The sequence below is a fragment of the Pteropus vampyrus genome, unplaced genomic scaffold (assembly GCF_000151845.1).
Source record: "Pteropus vampyrus isolate Shadow unplaced genomic scaffold, Pvam_2.0 Scaffold208, whole genome shotgun sequence".
NCBI lineage: Eukaryota > Metazoa > Chordata > Mammalia > Chiroptera > Pteropodidae > Pteropus > Pteropus vampyrus.
Window position 1 is genome coordinate 3,762,683 of NW_011888989.1, and position 25,060 is coordinate 3,787,742.

General features: G+C 32.3%; 1 protein-coding gene across 3 annotated transcripts in view; it reads right to left on the reverse strand.

Moving 5' to 3' along the window:
* Nucleotides 1-25,060, reverse strand: part of KMT2E (lysine methyltransferase 2E) — a 79,121-nt gene that overhangs the window by 39,896 nt on the left and 14,165 nt on the right. Inside the window, exons 2-4 of one of the 3 annotated variants that reach the window (XM_011372530.2) lie at nt 21,447-21,519; nt 20,190-20,256; nt 18,389-18,573 (exon numbers count right to left, since the gene is read on the reverse strand). In XM_011372530.2, coding sequence (XP_011370832.1) covers nt 18,389-18,459 — 71 coding nt within the window. In that variant the 5' untranslated portion in view covers nt 18,460-18,573; nt 20,190-20,256; nt 21,447-21,519. The remainder of the gene's footprint in view (nt 1-18,388; nt 18,574-20,189; nt 20,257-21,446; nt 21,520-25,060) is intronic. The other 2 variants (XM_011372528.2, XM_011372529.2) reach the window with 2 other exon arrangements.

Here is a 25,060-nt window from a genome sequence, read left to right on the forward strand (position 1 = left end):
ATTAAAAACTTTTGTTTAATTAAGTAAATTCCCACCTTCAAGTTCAAATATAGTTTCCCTTATCATTAAAAAACTATGACTAGAGACTAAACATTATATAATACACTCAGTGGCACTAGGGACACTATGCGCAGGTATAGAGAAAAGGGGTAGAAATAATTTAAACAGGACTTAGGACACACTGACTCTATATGAACCCCAATTTGAATGGGAAGAATATATTTCAATGTTCAACACTACAGGTAGTCCCCAACTTATAGATTTTCGACTTTACGGTGATATGAAAGTGATATGCTTTTAGAAACTAGCTAGGTTAAACTATGATGTTTGTAGGTTAGTGTATTAAGTGTATTTTCAATTTACAATGTTAACTTACAAAGGGTTCATCAGGAAGCAAGCCTATTTTAGGTTAAGGAGCATCTGTATGTATCAGTGTGCCAAGATATAAAGAAGGCTTGGAAATACCAGTAAAGAAATAGGAAATCTCACAATTAACCAAGGTTTGCTTATAAAAAACATAAGCAGCAGCCTATGTTAGAGTAACATCAGCAGTTCTGGCCTGGTAATGGTTAAGTGATGATGACTTGGCCAACTATTGATACAACTGGGAATAACAACTCACTCACTATGGTTGAATCAGTAAGCTTTTTTATACATCACTTTCTCAACTTCTTTACTCATATCAATCCTCCTGAGCCCTATTTGGTCAATTCCTATTGATCAATGTGGTAGTGAACCTACTTCTGAGGCTAATTCACACTGTAATTAATTTCCCCCTTGTGTACACACAACATGACTCACTTCCATACCCTTATTTTTACCATAGCCATCAATGAGATAATTATTTCATGATAATCCTTACCAAAACTTTCCCTTAGAACTCAGTATTATTTGTACTCTTCATGGTCTACGACTTAATGCAGTTTCACTCTAATTAGTCATATTTCTAAAATCAACTGCTTCTTGATATACTGCACCCCCTTTTCTCATCCCCTGCACAAACTCTCAATTTAGCTCTAAGTGGCTGCTGCTGCGGGACCCAGTGAGCTAGAATCAGTAGAGAGGAGGCACAAACTGATGTTGTTAAATGATTCTGAAGGAGATTACAAAGGAAGAGTCTCCAAAATGTTCTGAGTACTTTGAAAACCAATACTTACCTAATATGTATACTGTTATGTTAAAAATTCACTTACTCATTCTTTTAAAATAGAAATCTGTTTCTTAATTTCAAAATAATATATACTTACTATTTAAAATTTAAATATAGGAAGTACCTAAGAAAGTGAAAGACCATGTCTTCATCCAAACCCCAGGCATACCCATATTAAGATGCTGTGTATCCATCCCCCTCTACATTTTTCTATCCATAAATATATCTAATAATTTCTTAAAATGAGAATATGCTGTATGTATTCAGTGTGCTTTTTCAGTTTTCAATGTCAATATCTATCTCTCTATATAAGCAATATATAATTGCTTATTTCATTGTATGAATGTATCATAGCTTATTTAACAATTTTCTTATTGCTAAATATGTAAATTGCTTCTATTTTTCACTGTTAAAGATATCATTGCAATTGTACACCCTTCTATTTCTTTTTTGCATACACAGTAGCATTTTGACCACCTGGATTCCTGGAGGCAGAAATGCTGAACAAAGGGGAAAATGCACATGAAATAGGTAAATACTATCAATAGGTAAATACTGCCTTTGATTACTTTCTAATATTGATTTCCTTCAAATTCTTAAAAAATACATAGAAGGAAAAAGTGGAGTTTTAAAAATTCCTGATCTACAATACTATCATTAAAGCAACATGAAAGAATTGTGGCCAGAATAGAAAGATTCACTCTAAAGAATTTAGATAAAACTCTGAATACATTGCTAAACGGTGTGGCAAAAACCTTGATGTTTTGGAGCAGCTAAAGGTTAGGAATAAAAAAAAAAACTTTCCATGCAAATGCAGGCAAGTTTAAGCATGTAAATAAGTCACAAATGCTTTGCATAATGTCATGATTCAAAATACAGCTGCAGCACTGACAAGCTGGCAATGCAAGAAGGCAGAAACACTACCAAGATCCTCATTTCTGTCTAACCAATGTACTGTGTACTTTAAATAAATAAATTTATGTATATATAAAAAGATCCTCATTTCTAATGCCGCTACTTAAAGTAATTTTTAAAAGGTAACAATTGTTAAAAAATAAATTTGGTTGACATATTTTAAAGATTTTCCTGTAATATAAGCATTTAATTTTTTTAAAGTAACAGGACAACAGATATCCTTAGATATGTTATTTAAAAGTCCCATGCTGATAAATATCCTCAAAGCTCTGCATTTTGAGAACACAATAATTCTGAAAACAACTTTGTGACCAATACCAAAAGTCAAACATCTTTTAATCCAGTAGCCCCATCTTTGGAAATTTATCCTAAGAAAGTAATTCCTACTAATCAAAGACTTGCAGAATTGAGATGTTCAATGTAATACTATCCATAAAACTAGATGCCAGAGCAGAAATAATTTAAATGTTTAATTGATAGAAAATAATTAATTAAATCCAAGTAAACCTACCATATTTACATATGGACAATAGCTTGGCAGGAATGCACAGTAACAAAAATCACTATATAAAGGTCACAGGAGTTTCCTCCAAATCTCCCAGAACATTATCATAAAACTTTAATAAAAATAATATACGACAATAAACTTTTGTGTAAATAGTTTTTCCAGTGCTCTTCTTAGCCAATTTATATATATTCACATAAATACTAAGTTAATATACAGGTATTAGCATAGTATTAGCATAGCATAGCATATTAGCATAGTATTTTTATAAATAATTATGTATCAAAACATAAACATGGTGCTGTATTCATCCTATAGACAAGTGAAATTTCATTTACATAATTTTGATGCAACTATTCAAAAAGAGTATGATACTTAATTTGTACTCATTTATATTGTTTTGTATGTGTTCTTGAATCACTGAAGCAGCAATCATTGTCAAAAGATTATCTCTTTACCCATAAGAAACTGCCAAAAAGATATCATTCTCTATTCTGGGAATTCAAAATGTTCAAAAATAACAGGTAATTAAAGTATTTCTAATATAAAAGCAATAAGGTACAGCCAAATGGTGAAAACCTCCAGAATTTGTACATGAATTCACTTTTTCAAAACTTGGAATCGTTTCCCATAAGTAGAGGAACTGAAATACATAAAAAGAGATTCTAATATGCAGTTTGGCTCTAAAACTGAAGTAAGTATGCTCTCTTGTTAACTAAGCCAATAGGTACTGACTGCTTCATTTGGAAGTTCCCTAATAAGCTAATAAATGCAGAAGGAATGATCAAATTAGAAAAATCATCAATCTGCAACCCTCAAGAGATAATGGGTTTACACGACAGATGCTAAAACCTTGAAATGATGAAAGTTGATGGACAGATAAAGCTGACAACACTTGAACCTGTTGATCGTTTTTATCATCACTGGAAGTTAGACAACCGAGTTTTATGTGCCTCATCTAATGCTATGCAATAGAAAATACAAAGTCTCACATATCAGGCTGAAAAGAAAAAGAGAAAAATGAGGATAAAGAAGGAGGAAAAACAAGAATCTGATGCGAATCACATCTCTAGATCTGAATGCCAGTTTAACAGAAATACGGGGTAAGAAGATTATGTGACCGGAAGGAAAATCAGCCAAATTCAGATTGTTGAAACTTCTATAGGCCGAATGACCCAGTTTCTTCAACAGGTATTTGGAAGTATATGGTGTAAGGGAAAACAAATTTAAAAGGTCGCAAATGAAAAGAGATTCAAGAGACGTTTCAATCAAATACAATGTGTGGATCTTATTAGGATCTCAATTTGAACACACCAATTACAAAAAGACAATCTGAAGATGAATTGGTATTTGAGACAATCTGAAGATGAATTGGTATTTAAGGGTATTTTATATTAAGGAAGTATTCTTAATTGTTATATAATAGTATTGTAGTAGTTTTTAAAACGTTCTTATCTGTTAGTGATGTATACAGAATACACAGGTAAAAAGATGTGGGGATTTGCTTTAAAATACTTTAAATAAAGCTGTAGGATAGAGGAAATAAGACTGGCAAAACTCTGAATACTGCTAACGCTGAGTAAAGGCCACCGGGGATTACTGTACTATTTGCCCTACTGTTGTATCTATTTCTGTATTTCTTCACTAAAACTTCACTTTAACTTCCAAGTTTTATTTTTAAATCTTACATTTAATATCTTTTATTCAATGGGTAACTGGAAGAATTCTTTTCCTCCCAATTCAGGAAGGTGTCCAGAGCATTTCTATAAGCCTCTGTGGAAGATCTGTAGAATCTTCCTTTCCTTTCCTTCCCCTCTCCTTTTCTTCCTCCCTTCCTTCCATATATGGGTTCACTCATACCTCCACTGAATTACCATGTTTTCTAAGACATAGTTCTCAATCCTATTATCTATCTTTATAACACAGCCGCTTAAGCCCTGGTGATCATTCATCTTTCTTCAGATCTATTTATTTCCTCAATAAGTGTGATAGACAGAAAGGCAGGGTACCCTAGCTATGAGTATGATATACTCTGGTACAAAGTGATGATGATATCATTTAGCTGGACTTAGCAGCTTACTATACCAAAGTCAAGAAATGATCCTATCTTAGTATTTCTGTCCCAACCCTTAGTGAAACATTTGCCATTTTCTGCTGACTCACAGTCTTCTCAGATCTGTACATTATCACCATTAAGTTTGCTGTACATGAAAGAATAAATCTGGAGATATCACTATGCAGTTCCTATTCCAAAGAAGTCGTATAGGAATTAAGATAAGAGCAACCGTAGTAATGCTGTAGGAGGACACCACTGGTTTTACCACGTGAACCAGAAAGTTTATTCCTCTACTTTGTTACCATTTATAAATCCCATTCGCAGAAATTTTTTTTCTATGGTTTTTTTTTTTTTTTGGTGGATTTACTTTATAGTCAAGGAAGCATACAAACTGTAATTCAACAAATAGTTCTATGGTGATGTTCACTACATGTTTAAGGTACCTTGTTAGATGCTTGACAGAATAACAGGAAATATAAAACATTTCATAACCTTCAAAGAGTTTCTGATCTTGGGAGGAACAGTAGGGTTAGCAAAAACAGGTACACAAAAACCTTACAAGGCAAAAACAGGGTATTGACATAAGAAGGGTAAGGAGAAATGCTCAATAAAACTTTCCTCTTCTTGCATGAGATGCTGATCTTAACTTTCTACCTCTGTTCCCCTAAAAACCTGATAGCTAATTTGCTGTATTGCTAGGCACATTAATAAAAATAATCTTTGATTAGTAAATTAATTGTATCTGGATTTGGAAAACTATAAATACTTGATGAGGATGCCACAGACTTGAACTTCTCCAAGATGCAGTGACTCCTATAACTGGCATGTCCCTTGCAGGGAACATGGAAGCTCTGCCTATGCTTGTTGTAAGAAATATTGGCTTCTGAGGGACATGAAGCTTCTAAATCAGGGACGCTCTCTCACCAGTCCAAAGTGGATCTTATCTCCTTGTACCTGACCAGTCACCTGAAAAGCCAAAGAAAATAGCTCCTGGATGGATGACTGTACTACTACATGGCCTCACAAAGAGGAACATCTTATGCTCATCTCTGATAGGCTGAAGCTCCTGTCCTACATACCATGTAGACTAGTGCTAAGCATCGTCTATGATAGTTACATAAGTCTGAATGTTTAGTTGAACCTAAAAAGACCTCCTTGAAGGAGCTACAAAGGTCAAAGTTCTAGGCTCTAGACTCTAGGGGGCTCAAGAGAAGGCCATATCTACTTGAGTAACAGGAAGGATAAAAAATAACATGAGGTTTCATTAAAGATGAGAATGCTCCTGAAAGATATACAGGATTTTGAACATATGAACTTTATACCAAATATATCTTCTCTTAAAAAAATTAATTTAAAAAGCCAGTAATGATGGAGAAAGATAATATGGCATGCGTATGCAAAAAGATAGGAAAAAATGGCATAGGGAGTCTTTAAGGAGCATGGAGAGGTCAGTCAGACTTCAGGATAGTGTTTATTTATTTAGCTGTTTTTTAGAATTAATATACAAACCCCTGTAATAGAAGAGTATTTTTCTTTGGAGATTTGGATTTAGAGAAACGGGAACTTTAGGTGATCTGTGTACCAACACCATTGAACACAGATTTAAAAACCTGCACAAATTTCATGGCAGTATTCAGGATAACTAGTAGTCATCCAGGATGATTCTAAACATACTTAAACGTTTTCTTGCTCAAAATTAAAATGACAAAATTTTAAAACTTTCTATTACTCAGAACCCCCTAGGGACTACATCCACAGACATGTTTGACTAGCACATATTAAACAAATATTGAAAGCCTAATGTTTGCCAGGGACTATGAGATATATAAAGATAAGATACTGTCTCTGCCTTCAAGAACTTAAAATTATACAGTTTTCATTCATTCCATAAACATATGAGCACACATTAAGTAGAAGCCACTGAGATGCTAGAAATTAAAAAAATAAAGAAGTGAAAGAAGTGGTCCTTCTCAAGAAAGTGATGTATGGGAAAAATAAGCAAGTATATCAATGCTATATTAATGCCATTAGAGGTTGGCACAGGGTCCCTTCCTAATAGTAGCCATATTTAAGCAAGTTTAAAAAATGACAAGTTACCAGCCCAAGAAATAGGTGAAAAAAGTGGAGAAGTTATTCCAGACAGAAGGCATACATGCAGAGATAACAACAGCTAGACACCTATAAACATGTTTCTCTAAGCATGATTGACAGACCAACAGCATCATAATCACCTGTAGTGCATGTTAAAATTTTTTACAGCTCTACTTACCCAAATGAATAAAAAATCTTAAATATCAGGCCCAGAAATCTACATTTTGATAAGCACTTTAAATTTTTATGTTCACTGATGTTTAGGAACCACAGAGTAAAAAGAATTGATAAAATTCAGAGCAGTTGAGAGTTATAGAGGAAAGGTGAGAGATGAGGAAAGATAAATCAGGCAAAGACTAGTTCATAAAGTAGGTTGGGTATCCAGCTAAAGAATACGATTTTCATCTTGAAAAACTACAGAGAGGTGAACTAATGGTTTGTTTCCCTCCCAAGGAAGGTAATGATGTGATCAGAATACCAGCATGGCAAGATAAAGCTGAAGGCTTCAATTGTGAGGTTGAGTAATCTGTAAATAATTCTCCCAGATTTAGTTGATTCAAGAGAAGCCTTGAAACTGATCAGTGTATGTAAAAAGTACCACCTCTCCAACACTCCTTCCTCCATCCATTCCCATTTACAAACAAGTTACTTTGCTCAGTTCTTTGCTTCATTGAAAACCTTAGTACTCTGTCTAGTTTCACAGTGATCTTCATGAGCGTATGGTGGCCAGGATCCAAACTGGTAACCTTTTTATCTAAGAAAGGAATATGAAAATGTACAACTTGCTATTACAACTAATAATATTGTCATTTCATCCTTTAAGTTCCTTCAATTATCAAGTATAGGACCAATTCACCTTAGAGATTTACCTACACTAATTTTTTATTAGGTAGAAAACACGGTACATTAACCGCTCTAAAGATTCATCCGATATTTAGTTGCTTTCAATGACAATGTGGAAATAAAAGACTTTTGAATATTTTATTACTTAAAGAAAACTGAACTCTTAGTAATCTCTGAATTTATCAATTATACTACCAACAAGAAGCTCCCAAAAATTCTCTAGCAGACTTCCTTCTTATAATGTGTTTTTAAAACCTTACCAAATTTGGTGTTATTTGCTGAATATGACTCAAATTATCTTTTCACCCATTTAATTTCTAGTTATTATGTGACATGCCAAACTTCTTTGAATCTACTTTTCCCCTTAATAGACTATCATGAATTCTGAAAGAAACCTTTCATTAGGCTGTTTTATTTAAAACAATCTTTTATTGGCTGTTTAGCCACACAAAACTTAAATCAGTTTGAAGTGTCTATTTTTGATCTACAGAACATCATTGTACAGCTTCCAAAGAGGGATCCTGAGTTGAACTTTTTAAAAATAAAATTATATTTTGAACTCCTTTTAACTATATGAACTGAGAAATTCCACCATTTAATCCCTCATAGGTTACAAAGAATGTGATTAACAATTTCCTGGACAAAATACAATCACTTAAAAAAAAAATACAATCACTTGTTAAAATTCTTATATTGGAGAATTTTATATTCCTCCTCCTTCTACATTCTGTCCTCATGTATTCTATCATGATCTATACACAGTCACTCACACAATGTATGTAATAAATTTCAATCTCTCTCTAGTCACTATTCTAATTCTGCTAGTTTCCTATTGCCTTTAAGTATTTCCCAGCTTCCTGAAATAGGCACTAACTAGAACTGCTACTGCTACTTTAAAAAACTATAGCATTCAACTCATTGAAATCACACCAATTGTGTGAGACTCTTTTTACATACAAGAGAAATTTTGTTCAATTCTATCTTTTACATCTGTCTGCAATAGAGAGGCTATAAAATATTTGTAGCTTTAGTTCTGTCTCTCCTAACCAACCAAAATAGAATTAGCTAAGATATTAGCTTTCATCAATCATTCCTATATAATTAGCCAAGAGACAGTCAAGCAATGATTCATGACTCAATACTTACTATATGCCAGGCTCTGTGGTAGGTGCTGCAGAGACAGTAACATATAATAAAACAGATGTGTCTGTACTCATGAAGCTTGGATTTGAGTAAAAAGATAAAGAAATAATAAAATAAAACAAGATGGTTTCAGAAAAGTTATTCAGATACTATCTTAGTTGGAGAAGGAAGGCCTCACTGGAAAGTTATATTTGAGCTCAGCTAAGACTATGCTATAAACAAAAGAAGAATATTCCAGGCAGAGGGAACAGCAAGTACAAAGGCCCTGAGGCAGGAACAAATTTAGAATGTTCAAAAGAACATGGAAAATAATATCAATGTTGGAGTAATAGTAGGCCAAAGGGAGAATATCAAGTAGAGATTAGAGAAGTAAGGCTTTTGGGGCCAAAAGAAGTTAGGATTTTAAGTGAAACAAGAAACCTCTGGAAGTTTTTCAATTGGGAGAAATACATGATTTGGTTTACGCTTCAGAAGAATCGCTTTAACTTCTACACAGAAAAGGAACTGTAGAAGGGAAAAAAGAAACAGAGACTATTTTGCTGCAGTGTCCAGATAAGAAATGACAGGACTTGGACTAGAAATAGAGAGAACTGTACTGATTCTAAATGTATTTTGGAGAGAGAAATAGATTGACCAATGAATTAGGTGTGGATGGTGAGGGAAAAGAAGCAATCACGAATGCCTTAAGGTTTTGGCTTAAATAACTAGATAGAAATGGGATTATTTCAAGGAAAAGATGAGCCTAGAAAAAAAAAGATTTGGGGCAGAGGATCGAGCAAAAAATGAGAAAAAGTGGCTTGGTAAGCTGAGAGAATTAAAACTTTCAAGTAGGAGAGAATGGTTATTTATATCAAATTCTTAGAAATCTATACGAATTATAAAAGCCTACCAACTAGTTTGACAACATAGGTAGTTATAGCGGTGTTGTGCAGCCTGATGCTGAATGCAAACAACTCTTGCAGAGAGTTTGCTAATGAAACAGAGAAATAGAATAATAAATAACAGGGGGCAGGAGTTTTAAGATAGTTATATGAGACAGGAAATGATCTAATAGAGAAATTCAAGATTCAGGATATGTGGAATAACTGCAGGCAAGTGTGAAGTATTAAGATCTTGAAAAGGGAAGAGGACAAGTGGAAGAATAAGACTCTAATAAGAAAGTGATGTTTTATCCATTTTACAAGAGGAAAAACAGAATCTGAATATAAATATAGGATTTTAAATATGGAATTGTGTCTTCAACACTGAAAATAGTATATAATAAGCCCTCAATAAATATTTTTAATAAATACAAAATTCCTATTGAGTTGTTATATTTTTAAAGTAAGTCATACCACTGAACTAGTAGTACTTGCTTAAGCCAATGAAATCAGAGAAAAATAGTATTTTTATTAGAAAAAGCATTTTCTCAAGATTCACTTTCTCTAAATAAGAGGTTAGCAAACAAGGATCCCTGAGGCAAACTCAGCCTGGTGCCTAATTTTGTAAAAAGTTTTAATGAAACATAGTCATGCTCATTTATTTATACATACTTTATGACTCAGAGAGTATGTAAAACATAGCTGAGCTGCAACAGCAACCATACTGTTCCAAGTCTTAAGTATGCATCCCTGCCCCTTTACAGAAAAAGTATGCTAACCCTCACTCTAAACTTAGTTTTAAATTCCAAAGTAATCTGAAAAGTAAAAAAGGATTTTCTACAAGTATGTACTTTATAGTCATGAAACATTTAAATTAAGAGATCTAGTAATGAGGAGGGCAAGATGGGTGGAGCTCATGAGACAGAATAAGGTTAAGGATGATTTGGAAGTCATTGGCATATAGGAAATGGTGAAAGCTATAGAAGTGGATGAAATCTCCAGGGCAGCTTACAAAGTAAGATAAGTACAGGCTTCTAGAAAACATAAATATTTAAGAAAAAGGAGAAGACACTTAAAAAGGAGATTAAGGCATAAAAAGAAAACCAGATGGAAAACAGTTTGGCGACTTCTCAAAATGTTAAATAGAATTATCTTATGGCCCAGTGATTTCGCTCCAAAATTATATACCCAAAAGAACTGAAATCAAGGACTCAGATACTGCATACAAATATTCACAGCAGCATTACTCACAATGGCCAAAAGGTGGAAACATCTCAAGTGTCCCTCAACAGATGAACAGATTAACAAAATGTGGTACATCTATACAATGGAGTATTATTCAGCCATAAAAATTGAATTCTGATACATGCTAAAACATGGATGAACCTTAAGAACATTATACTAGGTGAAACAGGCCATACACAAAATGATATTTTATGATTCTATTTACATAAGGTATCTAGAATAGGCAAATAAAGACAGTAAAATAGAGGTTACCAAGCACTGGGGCCTGGAGAGAATACAAGGTTGTTTAGGATGATAAAAAAAGTATGGAAATAGTAGTAATGGCTGCGCAACATTGTGATACTACTTAATGCCACTGATTTGTATACTTAAAAATAGTTAAAATGGTAAATTTTATGTTATGTATATTTTACAATTAAAAAAAAAGAAAACCACAAAAGGACAATTTCACTAAAGCCAAAGGTATAGAGAGTCGATAGAATCAAATCCTGCTAACGGAACAAGTTATATAAGGCCTGAGAACTATGCATTAGCTTCAGTGTGACAGTAGCATGGTCAAAGCAATATTAGCAAAATTGTACCAAGGCAGGTGGAAGAATTAATAAAAGGGAAAAGAAAGGAGAGGATTCAAGCATCTGAATGGGAGGGAGGCACAGATGAAACTGACAGATGGCCAAGATTTAATCTAAATTAGCCACTCCCAGACTCTATCTCTGACCCCTAGAGGTGAAGTCGGGGGCCTGAAGAAGAAATGTTGTTGCTAAGATTTAGTAAAGTAAGCAGGTAGAACAAAGATGTGGTAGTTTGCATCTGGCCCCAAAGGAGTGAGTGTCAGGGTGTGGTTTCCTTTCCTTACACCGGAAGATGATTTGTTTGGGCCTAGAACTGGTAGTAGTAGATCTGCTCCTGCTGAGACTAGATACACGGTATAGTGTGGAGGGCAATTCCTGGAACCCCAAACAATTTTGTCATGAGCTAGGGGTAGAGGATCGGCTGCTAAATTCTGGTTAGTGTGGGACAGAGTGTAGTAGGACAGGAACAGTTCTAGAGGTATTTGAGAGACTAGTTTTATAGAGCAGGAGATAACTGATCTAAGTGTCACAAACTCTAGATTAAAGCCCTAAATCTATCACTAGATTAAAGCCCTAATGCATTGTGTGTCCTTGGGACATTCCATATAACCACTCTGGGTCTCAGTTTCCATATTTCTAAAATGAACTCTTAATTCTAAATCACACGGTGTTAAAATATCAAAGAAAATAATAAAGCCCAGATCTCTTAAATTGGTCTAGCACTTTTCCCACCAAACTGCAACTGTCCTCACTATTCCTGTGGAATTTACTAGATTGCTATTTATGACTTAATGAGGTAAATAGCTTTACCTTATTTTTGTATTATAAATGGTACTGTATGTCGCTTTATTAGAGTTGCATAAAGCCCTGAGTTCTGGTAATCCTACATGTATTCCACTTTAATTTTCATTACTTCACAAACTTTACACATATTGAGAACATTTTTGGTCATTAAAATTATTTATGTCATACTTCTATTCTTAAAAATGAAAATGTGTTGTAGTTCTGAATTACTGTCAAAAACTAGAAGGCAAAACAACTACCATTTTATCTACAGTAATCTACTTGATGTTGCTGTTTTTCTAGAACCACTTAAGAAATTTACAAATTTATGTTTCTATCAAAATGTCCTTATCCTTTAAAAATTCATCATAAATTATCACTTAACCCACATTATATATTTTTAATATAGACATTTAAGTTAGTTGAACTGAACTTAAGACCTAAAAAGAGAAAAGTGCCAACCGTTACGTTAAAGAGGCATTTAGAAAAAAAGAACAGTTCAAAATAATTGAATAAGCTCTAATAACTCAGAAATTGGACTTTTATAATTTTTCTTTCTCATCAAAAATTTATTTTCCTCCCTGTAAAAACCTTTAAAATATAGATTTTAATAAGAAGTTAAACTAGTGTTTTAGGTGAAACCTCTAATTTTACTTTTAATGTTAAAACATTCGATACCACACACTTGGGTATCAGTAATGGCACATGGATAGAATGGCTCCCTGTCATAATAATGGGTGTAAAAGATCTCGGTGGAGTTCTCCATATGCTCCTTCAGATTTGTGATCAAATCTTGTCCATTTTTTTATCCTTGTTATAACCTATTATTTTTTAAAGACATATTAAAACTGTACACATCAAATAGCACAGAAAATTTAAAAAAATGGAGAACAGGTTTGGTATAACAATTGTCTTCAGTTTATCACATATGGCATTTTATTTCAGTTAACTCATCTTTAACAAAATCTGTCTCTTCTGACCTATGTGACAGCATGGATCTGGAGCCAAGCAACTCTGGGTTCAAACCTACCTCTACTTTTCATTAATTATGCAGTCTTAGGTAAGTTTGTTCTTCTCCTTGAGCTGCATTTCTTTTGTGCAAAGGGAATAAGACCTGCCTGATTTTTTGCTGGGATGATTAAGAAATATTATACACTAATACAGTTGTGTGGATAGAATGAGCTCTGTGTTCAGTATTACAAGTAAAAAAAATTAGAAGAAAAATTGTTTATGATTAAGTATGAAACAAATGAGAAATTCAGCATCATTTTAAGAACAGTCCTAAATAATGCTGGGGGAATACTTTAAAACAAGCTTTTGAATATTAAAACAAAACCACATATAAATGAAAGTACTAAGATAAGCAAATAAACACCTTCGAGAGCAGCCAAAAATATTAGTTTCTTGGTAGTAAAAAAGTGTAAAGAAATCATAAGCAAAAATTATAAGCACTAGTGAAAAATGAACAAGTAAAAAGCTACTAAAACATTTAATTATACACAAAATATTTTAGTATCTTCAATATGTAAATTTAGGTTAAAAGCATGCAACCACTTCAACAAATTAATAAATTCTGTCAGCAGGTGGCTCTAGTGACACTAAAATTACTTAATATCAAATACCATAGCAAAATACAGGTGGTAAAAATGTACTGAATCTCAGAAATCTGAAGTCAGAAAGAATCACATTAATACTTCAATCCAAGCCTTCTTTTTCAAATGATGATACCAAAGTTCACAATAAGTGGTTTGTGTGTGCTCAGTAGTATGTTAGTGGCAGAACAAAAGTGAAAACTGATTCTCTTTACTCCTCAGTCAACAAATGAGCATTTACTATGTTGCCAGGCATAGTACTAGACTTCCTCCAAAATAATTCACCTCTAACTTACACACGTTACATTTACTAATTTGTCCACCGCATCCTAAAATATACCTAATTATGTAAAAGCTCATTATAATTGATTTCTAATGCTACCAAGAGATATTCAGTAGCAATATTAAAAGGAATATAATGTTAGCAATCATGTTCCCAATCTCTGAGAGAAAACAGAAATTTGGTTTTTCTTTTTAAAAAAGGCTAGGAAAGAAGAAATTTAACATTCCTCATTTACACCTCTTCCTACTTTTTGGCTCCAAAAATGTTTCCTGTCTTTCTTTGCTTATTTAATCAATTTAGGAATTTAGATGGTTGGAATAGAAGAGGTAATTTCTACCTATTAGGATAAAAAAAAAAAAAAATACAGTTCTAACAAACAACCACACTCGGGCTCAACTTTCCTGTCTAGTTAGTAATGATGAAGTCTACGTTTTCTTTTATACTCCTTTATCCTTGAGCAAAGACCTGAAAACATCATTGTTACATGCGGTCATTTATAATATTAAATTTACTACTCTTCTAAAACTGAAACTACTACTTACATGAACCATATTATCAAAACAAAGTAGTTATGTTACATAAATCATTTTTTTAAGTAAAGGAGCTATGATAGAAAAAGCCTAAAATCAACATATCATTAAGTTCTGCCTCTGCCACTTATCTTCTCTGACTTCAATTTCTTCACCTATAAACTGAGAATAACAATTATCTACCTCATAGCTATATCTTTGTCTTTCATATTCAGAAAGATAAAGATTGCTATGGTCTCACTTTTACAACTTTCATAGCTAGCCTAGGCTTCTCTGTTCCTTTCTCCTCTGAAATCCTACCACTTTGTTATCTAGTCTACAGCTTCTCTATCCAAAACAGTAGCCACTAGACATATGTGCTACTGACCACCTAAATTGTGGCTAGTTCAAACTGAGAGGTAATGGAAGTATAAAGTATATATCAGATTTTAAAGACTTAGTGTGAAAAATAAAACATGAAATACCTCATTAATATTTTTATATTGATTTTACATTAAAATAACAATACTCTGGATATATTCAGTTAAATAAAATATTTAACAAAATTAATTTCACCCTTTAAAAAACCTTTTTAATATGGCTACTAGAAAAATTCTAAAGTACACGAGTCACAGCACATTTCTATCAGACAGTTATGATCGAGAGTTCTGACTTGACAACTGAATATAATTTCCTTAAGAGTAGGGATAAAAGTTTACACTTAATCTTTGTAACCGGAACCTCTAGTACAACACATTCCACATAGCTGATGCTTATAAATGATAATCCAAAAGGTGCTTTCTCGTGGATTGTTAATATCCTTTGAAATTATGCTAGAAGCAAGAAGTCTACTTCTAGTATTAGTCTATAGGGACATGCAAGTTAATCAAAAAACACTACAGATACAGCTTCCTGGTAAGAAAGATGGTGCCATTATTCCAGTTACAGTCATTTTGCTAATCAAATTTTAAAAAATATTTATACTTCACTCAGCTTTCCCTTTAAATATATCATTACTTCTCCATGTTTTTAATTGTATGAAGGATTACGCCGGGCGCTAGTGAGAAAAACAGTCAGTCATAATGTTAACCTTTGTATGTTATGTTGTGATTAGTATTTTTCAAATCTCAAGACAAACAAAATGCAGATAAAAGCTTCTTGCCAAGACCTACAAGTGGCTAATATGCAGTTTTTTAGAGTATCTTAGAGTCTCCACAACAGCCTTTGGTTTCAACTCCTATTTGTATTCACCAAGGTCTAGGTTTTTGTTTTTATTAATGCTATGTATAGTTAAAAGTTATTTTAAAATAAAACATCTTCTGTTAAATTTGACTGTGGAAATGTTTACAACTGCTTAAGATAAAACTTAGGCTAATGCAACAATATTTTATTCTTATTAAAATGGTTATCCCTAAATCATAGTCAATATTTGCTAATCAATATTTGCTAAGTGGTTTATTCCTAAAGTATTTTAAAACCATTCTTTTTAGTTCAAACATTCAGGGAGAGCCAACTCTTGGCAAGGTAATATAGAGCAGAAAGTAGTAAAAAAACAAGATCCCTAACTCCAAAGGAAAAGCAAAATCCAAGATTTTTCAAAACGTAGTGATGAAAAGAAAACAAATATGTAACAAAGAATAAACTGGACTTGGTGGGAATGAGTTTTATTTTAGACACATAATAGTCCAAGAGCAAATGTTATCAAGTATGGAAATAGTGGACTAGAGTTTAGCAAACCCATTCTTCATAGACCCTGAACTAGATCTTCAATTTCTTACCTATAAAATGCTACAAGATAAACCAGATGAACTCTAAGTGATTCAATAATTTCTTTTTTATAGCCTTAGAAGTGAGAATAAATTTGGTCAAGTACATGAATTCATTCAATAAACAATCACTGAGTACCTTCTAAATTTTAAATTAATTAGTGATATACTGTATTGTAGCAGTACAATCTTTTTTTAAAAAGTAACTAACATAGAATTAATAATAGTATATATAGCCACATGAGTACAATAAAATGTAATTCTCTTTTTAAAAAACATTTTATTTTGAAATAATTACTCAGCTTCATAAGAGGTTAACAAAGAAATGTTCAGGGATGACCCATGCACCCTTCCCCCAATATCTTGCAACTTACACAACTATAGTATCTTTTGATTATGTAACTGAAAATAAAAGGAAGCAACACGCTAATTATATCAAAATTTCTTATCAAAAGAGCTCCAAAAGCTTTATGTTTCTGTGGGAAGGGGGGAAAATGTGATTCAAGGGTCTTTTTAAGCTTCCAGGTTTTATATTAAAAAAGAGAATTTAAAAGTTTGAAAATTAAATAAAAAAAAAATCTGGTTGTCCCATAATAAAAATTGGCACCAGTTATACTTTGTGTCCACTAAGTGAGGGACCATGCCCAAGGGACAGATAACTATATGTGGAATATAAAAAAAAAGTTCCTAACACAAAAATACTTTTTAAAAGATAGTTATTTTGTAATTACCTACAAATTAATAAATTTTCCATAATAAAAATGGCCATATTTATATCAGAAAAGATTTGGTTCCATAACATAAGTCATATTTATATTCTAAATTCTATAAATGTATTTAATACAGAAAATAGACAGCTATCTCCTAGACTGTCCTCTTTCAATGTATTATTCATTCCTTTTTAACTGTATAATTATGTGGTTTTCACTGTTTGTGAATTCCCTTATAGTACACATACTAGACAGTCAAACAAGGTACAAGTGTATCTCACATTGTATACTGAACAAATTCCTATCTAGTATATAAATAACATTTCATAAATTGTATCTTGTATTAATTGCTTAAAATGCCAATTTTTAAAAAAAGACTAGCGAGGTAAATATTTTTAAAAAGCAAAGAATCTGATTATTACAAATAATTGCCTATAGCTATTATCGGATATGGATTTGCACCTATCAGATGCTTTACATTAAGAAAGACTAGTACCTTAGACTTGAAACCCCTTGCCTCTCAAGCCCTGCTTCCAGGTTCTTTCCTTCCTTAGTAATGTCTCTACTTGGGCGGCTGTCGCAAGAGTGCCTTGTTTGGGAATCTTATTATTTTACAACAAAAATAACTCATACATACAAAAAAACATAATGGCTCTTAAAATTATATTATAATAATCATACAGTTAAACAGACTGACTATACAGTTAGTATATTATAGGAATATTAGAGAGCATCTCTGTCCTTCCCAATGGCAGAAGTGGGACTGGTGAAAATACTTCTAGGCCACTTGAAATGCTAGCAAAAGGAGATCAATAACAGTATTTTCATTCTTTCTGTACACCAGGACTAGGAGCCCTAAAATATATTTCCTTTTTTAAAAAACTTAAATTCTACTAAGTTCAGCTTTCTGGTCAATAAGGGTCCCATTAAGCAACTCTATACTGAATCAAAGAACATAAGCATGCACCTTCCCATCCTTCAGCTTCCAACACTGTCTGTCTTTAAATAGATATTATCATTTTTTAAAGATTCAAATTTAAAACCAAATTATTTTCCAATATAAACATGACAGATCTTACAATCTAAAAAAAACAACCAATTATGTTCTCTTGATGTCAACAATTAGCAAATGGGAAAGACAAAAAGAATTAGAAAAAGATACAGCATTTTGACTCAAAAATTATTTATAAAAGTAATTTTAGTTGAAAGGATTTTTGCCTTAACCTTCTGATATTTTATTTTAGCCAAGGGTCTAAAATGAGAAAAATATAAATTGTAAATCAAGAACTGCTTTGTTGCGCTAAAATAATTGTATGAAATATTTTGCCTTTCCCTAGCCAAAATACCTTTAATTTAAATACTTACTCTGAGCCTGCAGCCATTTCCAAGTATGACGTTTCTGCTGTATCAACCCCCAAAGGGATCACTATGCTCATGACGTTCGCCTCTGATAAATTCGATTACTATGGAGTCCTATGCATTGGTATCCAAAACACTGGGGCATGCCAGCCACAGTGCTCATTGCAAACATCTAAGTGCATCCACAAACCCTGTTTAAAAGAAAAAGGAACAAAAAGTTAAGAATCATCTTCCTATTCCTAGCAACAGTCACACTACAACAAGTATCAAGAAGTAAAATACATGAAATAAGTAAAATACATGAAGAAAGCATGAACTTGCTCAGGGACTCTCTATTTCGTTTACTTTTTGGAATTAAGCTATATGACTGTGATCAAAAGAAAATTTCTGAATCATAATCTTCCTTAGGAAATGAATTTAGGATGTCAATATTGCTTAGTGAAGAACCAACAATTATTATTCATTTTGAAAGATAAAACGGAATTTCTTGTAGCACTAGTATCCCAAAACAAGTCGTCTTGGTTCAGTGAGTGATCTAATAACAAACTAACAAATACTTAGTATTTTCTATGGACTAAACACCATACTTAAACTTTTTCATGGATGATCTATTTAATCCCCATAATGCTGAAACAGGGATCTCCATTTTACCACTGAGGAACACAACAGCAAGAAAGGTTTAATAATTTAACCTAGGTTGCTCAGTTTAAGAGATAAAGTCTGGATTTAAACAATTCCACTCTACTGTTTACATATATTTAAAAGGAAAGCTATTTTATTTGTAATAAAAGCAATTGTTTTACAATTGTTTACTACAGAAATACATGTGTATTGAGAGTGCTCCCTATTTCTAATACAGACCATTATTAGAGAAATCTAATATAACTGAAGTACTTTTTAAAACAAATTCACCATAGTAACAAAAATATATTCAGCTTCAACACCAATTTTTTAAACCTAAATTCACGTATAACACTTGTTATATGTACTGTTTGTGAAATAGCTACTCAAAATCTTTTCAGCAATGATATAGTACAACTTGGGAACGAAATAGATTGATAATTCTATAAAGAGGAAAAGAGCAACAGTCAGAATTGTCCCTGTCATGTTATACCCGAAATACTAGAGAGCAGTTTCTTCAAACAGTAATTCTTATATTTATCTTTAATTTTTACAAGTAAGTTTGAGAATACCTACTCAGGTTAATTCTTATTTCACAAAGATGATGCAGACTTTGGGCTCATACCTTAAGGGGGAAAACACCAAAATATGAAAATAAGGTGGTAATGGTGGTTTGAATTTTCCAAGAAAACTAGACTTTACTTTTAAACCATTTATAACTGGGGGGAGCTACTAGATTACAAATTATTGTAATAAAAATATACAATAATAAGCAATTGCACCTAAAAGTTTAAAACATAAGCATCAGAGCCTCTCTAACATTCACTAGATATGTGTACTAGGCAAATTATTTAACCTCTTTTAGCAACAGGTTCCTTGTTTAATTTATCCTCACAAGAATTCTGGGAAGAAAATGAAATAGCAAATGTGAAATAAAGTACTTTGTATAATGCATTACACATATTAGCAATTAATAAGTGGTAGTCGCAAAAGAAGAGTTGCTCTTATTTCATCACAAAAAAATGTGTGGATAGAAAAACTCTTTAGGTTTCATTTAAAGAGAATCTAATAGTTTTTGAAAATAAATTATGGTCCTCTACTTGTCATTTTTTATAGTTTGCGCTATGAAATTAAAATTGTCCTCTAAAAACAATTAAAGCAGAATGAGAAAAAGGAAAAGTCCTACCTTCCTTTCTGCACCTGTGACCATATTAGTTACTTCGTAAAAGCCATATTTATTAACCCGTACAGAGCTATAAAATGATAAAATTTCTAAATGACAAAATGCAAGCAATATACATAAAAACTATAAGTTCTACTCAAAAGTTAAATTATTCTGTATTTCTTTAAAGTACTGAAGACTTGACCCTAACAACAGATAACAATTACAATTTAAAAAAAAAAAAAATTCTCTTCCTTTTTGGTAGCATCTAGTTTGTAGAAGTTTTCTTCCACTCAGCTTATCTTTATGGCAGATTCCTAGGAAATCTTGTATTTTATGTAAACATTGTTAAATGTTTGTTTTTTTTTAACCAGAGGAAAAAAATGGAAAGCAGGAATTAAACCATTATTCATTCTTTTAGGTATCTGAATAATATTCCAATCTAAGAGTATGTATTTTTGAGTATGTATTTAATAGTGACCTAATTTTATATAAATATACAACCCTCAATAAACACTATATTTGAGCTGTTTTTAAATAGCAGTGATGAGTTTGCCATTAGCCTATTTCAAACAATGGATTATATTTGTGTGATTGCTGCCTGTCTCTCAAACCCTGCACAGTGCCCAGAACATAACAGGCACTACGCAAGGATTGCTGAATGAATTAGAGCACCTAGGATAAAACTGCAGCTCTGGCCTCATTAACCAAATGAGTTGTCAACCCATACAATTAAGTGCTATAAAAACTACATGACACCTCCTCCAGAAATTCATCTCCCTAAAAACATTGAAACTCATTCCTAAGATACAGACAAATCATCACATCTGAAACAGAACCAGAGATTCTGAGTTTGATTCAATAGATAAGAACTCAGTAATTTGCTCATAAGAGGTCAGAAGACAAGCGGTCATGTCTATTGAGACCACAAATTGGTAAATATTCATTAATATCAAAAACTCTAAAGCCAGAAAACTCACGCACCCAGTTGATACTTAATAAAATCATAAATTCATTAGGGTCAAATCACTGTGACTTTAAAAATAAGAAGAAAAGAAAGAGAAAACCAATGTGGTAAGCAGAAAAGATACGAGCTTATAACACAGGCATAACTAGAGGAAAAACAATTCAATACAATCCAAACAATTAGCACAAAGCTTTCGCATCTTATATGTGAATTAAAAAAAATGGTTACCTAACTGGCAAGTAAAAAAGTAGAATATACACAAAATACATTGAGAGTAAATGGCAGCCATTAAAAAATAATATAAAAGGAAATACCATGAGATGTCTGGTAAATCTGAGGTCCAAGAAAGAATAAATGTCTTCACAAAACCTGCTATCCAGAATAGACCTAGAAATCAAGTGAACATAGGAGTATTGAGCTGTTTTTAAATGGCATAAAATTATAGGTACTTCTGTCTAACATGGCACCTAAAACCAAAGGGGCCCACACAAAGATAGCAGCTATTCTTAAAAAGATTGAATTTATTCTTTACTTTTTTATACAAATAAATGTAAACACAAGGCAACAGTTAAATATAAAAATGGAATCAAACTAAAGAAACTGGTAAAAAAACAATTATTAAAAACAGATTTAGCAAGGCAAGGGCAACAATACTAAAAAAAAAAAACTCCTCTAAAGTAGGAAAAACAAAGTAAAAGGCAAAGAAAAGCCATTAAATTAGAAAACAGTCTATTAAAAAATCTAGAAGACTCAGGCTGCTTTTAAGACCATGTTAAAAAATTCAGAAAACAAAAATACGACTGAAAAGGTGAATATGATACCTGAAGACAGAAAAGATAAAAATATGAGAAATTCTTTTCCAAAATTACAAATAAAAGTGCCCAATCTAAAATCATCTCATTGAGGAAAGGGTCATTTATTATTACCTTTCAAAAAGTTCACCTTATGCAAAGCTCAACAAATATTTAAAATTGAATCAATGTTTATATTTTGGACAAGTATCACTAATAGAATAATCAGGCAAATTTAACTGAATTACTAATAGAAATGAAATAAAGAAACTTAAAAGAAATTGTGAGGGATCACATACCAGAAAATTCATTATAAATTAAAAATTATACTACCTTCATTCATTTAAGATTTTTTATTTATAGCAGTTGACTAAGGTATAAAAAAAGAATAATGGTTGGTTGATCACAGTCGATTACCAAGTTACTACCAATGAAACTTTGGGAAAGTCATTTCACTATTCTGGGCGTCAACTAGAAATGGAGGTAGGTTAGGTTGATAATCTTACAGTCCAGGTACATTAATGAATTACTCCTGATAAAACAACAAATATCAGATTCTAAAAATCTAAAAAAAAAAAATCTGACAACAGAATGAATTATGTATTTCTTTAATTGGGTTAATATTAGTATCAGTGCTCCATTAGCACTTACCTGATTGCTATTCAAACCTCCCCAACTAATGGTTATAATAGTTTTAATAAAAATGAGTGTTTACAATGCTTTCTCCTTACAAAGAACCTATGGTGTGGGTATATTTATTACCCATCTTTTAAGATAAGGCAGAAAAGTTAAACTTATCCAAAGTTCAACTGCTAATAAACAGAATAAGGAGAATCAGGATTTGATCCCTAGCAGTCTGATTCCAGAACCTACACATTAGTTTGCCTGAAATTTAAATTTGCCAGATGATTGCTGAAATAAATAATCTAGAATTTACAGTTAAGGGAGAAAAACTGATGGCTGCCTCTCCCAAAAAGCAGAAAAATTAATACATAAGTGTCTCACTCCAGAACATCTGATATACTAAATGAAAGAACAATAACAAAACCCATCTTGTTCCTCCTGCAAATCCGATCTACTTATACACTTAAATCCATTCCACAACAATGCATTAAAACATTACAAAAGTAGAGATGCACAGGCTCAAAGTCTAAAATTTGTCTTTAAAATATTTCAGGGATGGTGCAAAGCTCATAATGAAAAGATAAAGATATTCAAATTTCCTATTATTTTCAGGAACAAACACATGCCTCACTATTGAACTGAAAGCAACTTATAAATTAAGGAAACAATCTCCAAATTTGAGATTACTAATGTATGCATAAGTATATTTAATTCCTTATATATGGAACTATTTGTTAGGCAAAGACCGCCTATCTAACCAGTTAAATTTTAACTTGATTCTCCCTTTAATTACCATTTGGTTCCCAGAGACAAAGAATTTCACCAATTCAACTTACACTCTAGCACTTTTATAGCAAATAAAATCTCTAGAAAAATCTGTCTTCTTGTAGTCAGGGTTAATGTTGGTGAACCTACTTGGAAAACGGAAACCTATACATAAAATTCAATGTTCAAAAAGCACATTTTCTTGTTCTATAAAGTTTCACTTATCGTATTTAATACAATTACAACTGTTCTTACTTAAATTCAATATCAAAGTAGCAACACTTCTACTTTCATACTCTGACACTTATTAATAAGGTTTACTTATTTTCCTAAAGCCTCAGTTCTTTATTTGTAAATAGGAATAATCACAGAATACAGTATATCGGAATTGTTTCAAGAATTGTGTGTAGCACTCAGGTGTAACTACAATGATCAGGTAAAATTTCTGGGAATTAAATATTTAGAAAAAGCTCTTAAAAGATGAGTATTGGAGAACAATTCTCAGTAATTATACTTGTAATATTCAAGTAAACTGTTAAGAATTTCTGATCTATTCGAGAGTTCATTCTTGTCAGTAAAGGAGAAAGGATGCTTTTGTATTGGACAGCATATTCAGAGAATGTTAATAGAAGTAGTTTCAGTTAAAAAGTCAACAGCCAAACCTCTTTATTACAAACCCCAAACATACTGTTTTGGTTATTTTCTTAAACTAGATATCTGTGTACAACATAATGATTAATATATATAGATCATCTGCACCCTGAAATCCTTTTCACAGAGCTTTTATCAAAAGAGATTGGCTGATAAGATTAAACTCTTCAAAGAATAAACCAATGGCAATCCTTATATTAACCAATGAGCACCAAACCATAAAGCACTTTCCCAAATCAGCCAGTAATTTTTGAAACTCCACACTAGTTTACCTTACAATCCAGTTTACCTTATCTTTAGCTCACTAGAGATTTGATTAGAATCAAAGTATCAAGAAACACCTTTAAAAAAAAATACATGAACACAAGAAGTGAACCCTAATGTAAATGACACACTTTGGTTGATAAGGATGTATCAATGTTGGTTCACTGAATGTAAAGAATGTACTATTATAATGATCAGGAATGTTGATGGTGGGGAAGGCTGTGCTGTGTGTGGAGAGGAGGCATGTGGGAATTCTACTTTCCACTCAGTTCTGAGGTGAACCTAAAATTGCTCTAAAAAATAAAGTCCATTAACTCAAAAAATACATGTATGACTATGATACAGTGAACCATTTGTTTGGCATTATATAATGGGGTCTTATTCTTTCTCTCAGGTTTTTTGGGAAGCTATTCTAAACACCAATTCTGTAACCAGTTAAAGTACTGGTACACTCCTCCATCACCACCCCAAATTAAAATAATTTCAATGCTATCCAGTTTAATGCTATTATTTTTTAATAGTATGTCATGTGCCAAAGCACTGGAGATCACTAAACTATAGTGTAAAATCTAGTAAAATGTAGCCTTTTATGCAAGTAGTTATTCAGTGGTTGATATCACAGTCTACGGGTATAAATGTACAATTTCTTTTTCATACACACACAAAATTGTCCTTAGAATGAGTTTAGTCTTTATTCATAACTGAGAATATAACAAAAATGATTTCTAGTTACAAGGCCCACAACTACATACCTTAGAATGTACCGCTCAATATACAAATGCAGAAGAAAAAGAATCTTCAAACTTAAGAATAATCGCATTTTCCCAAATTCC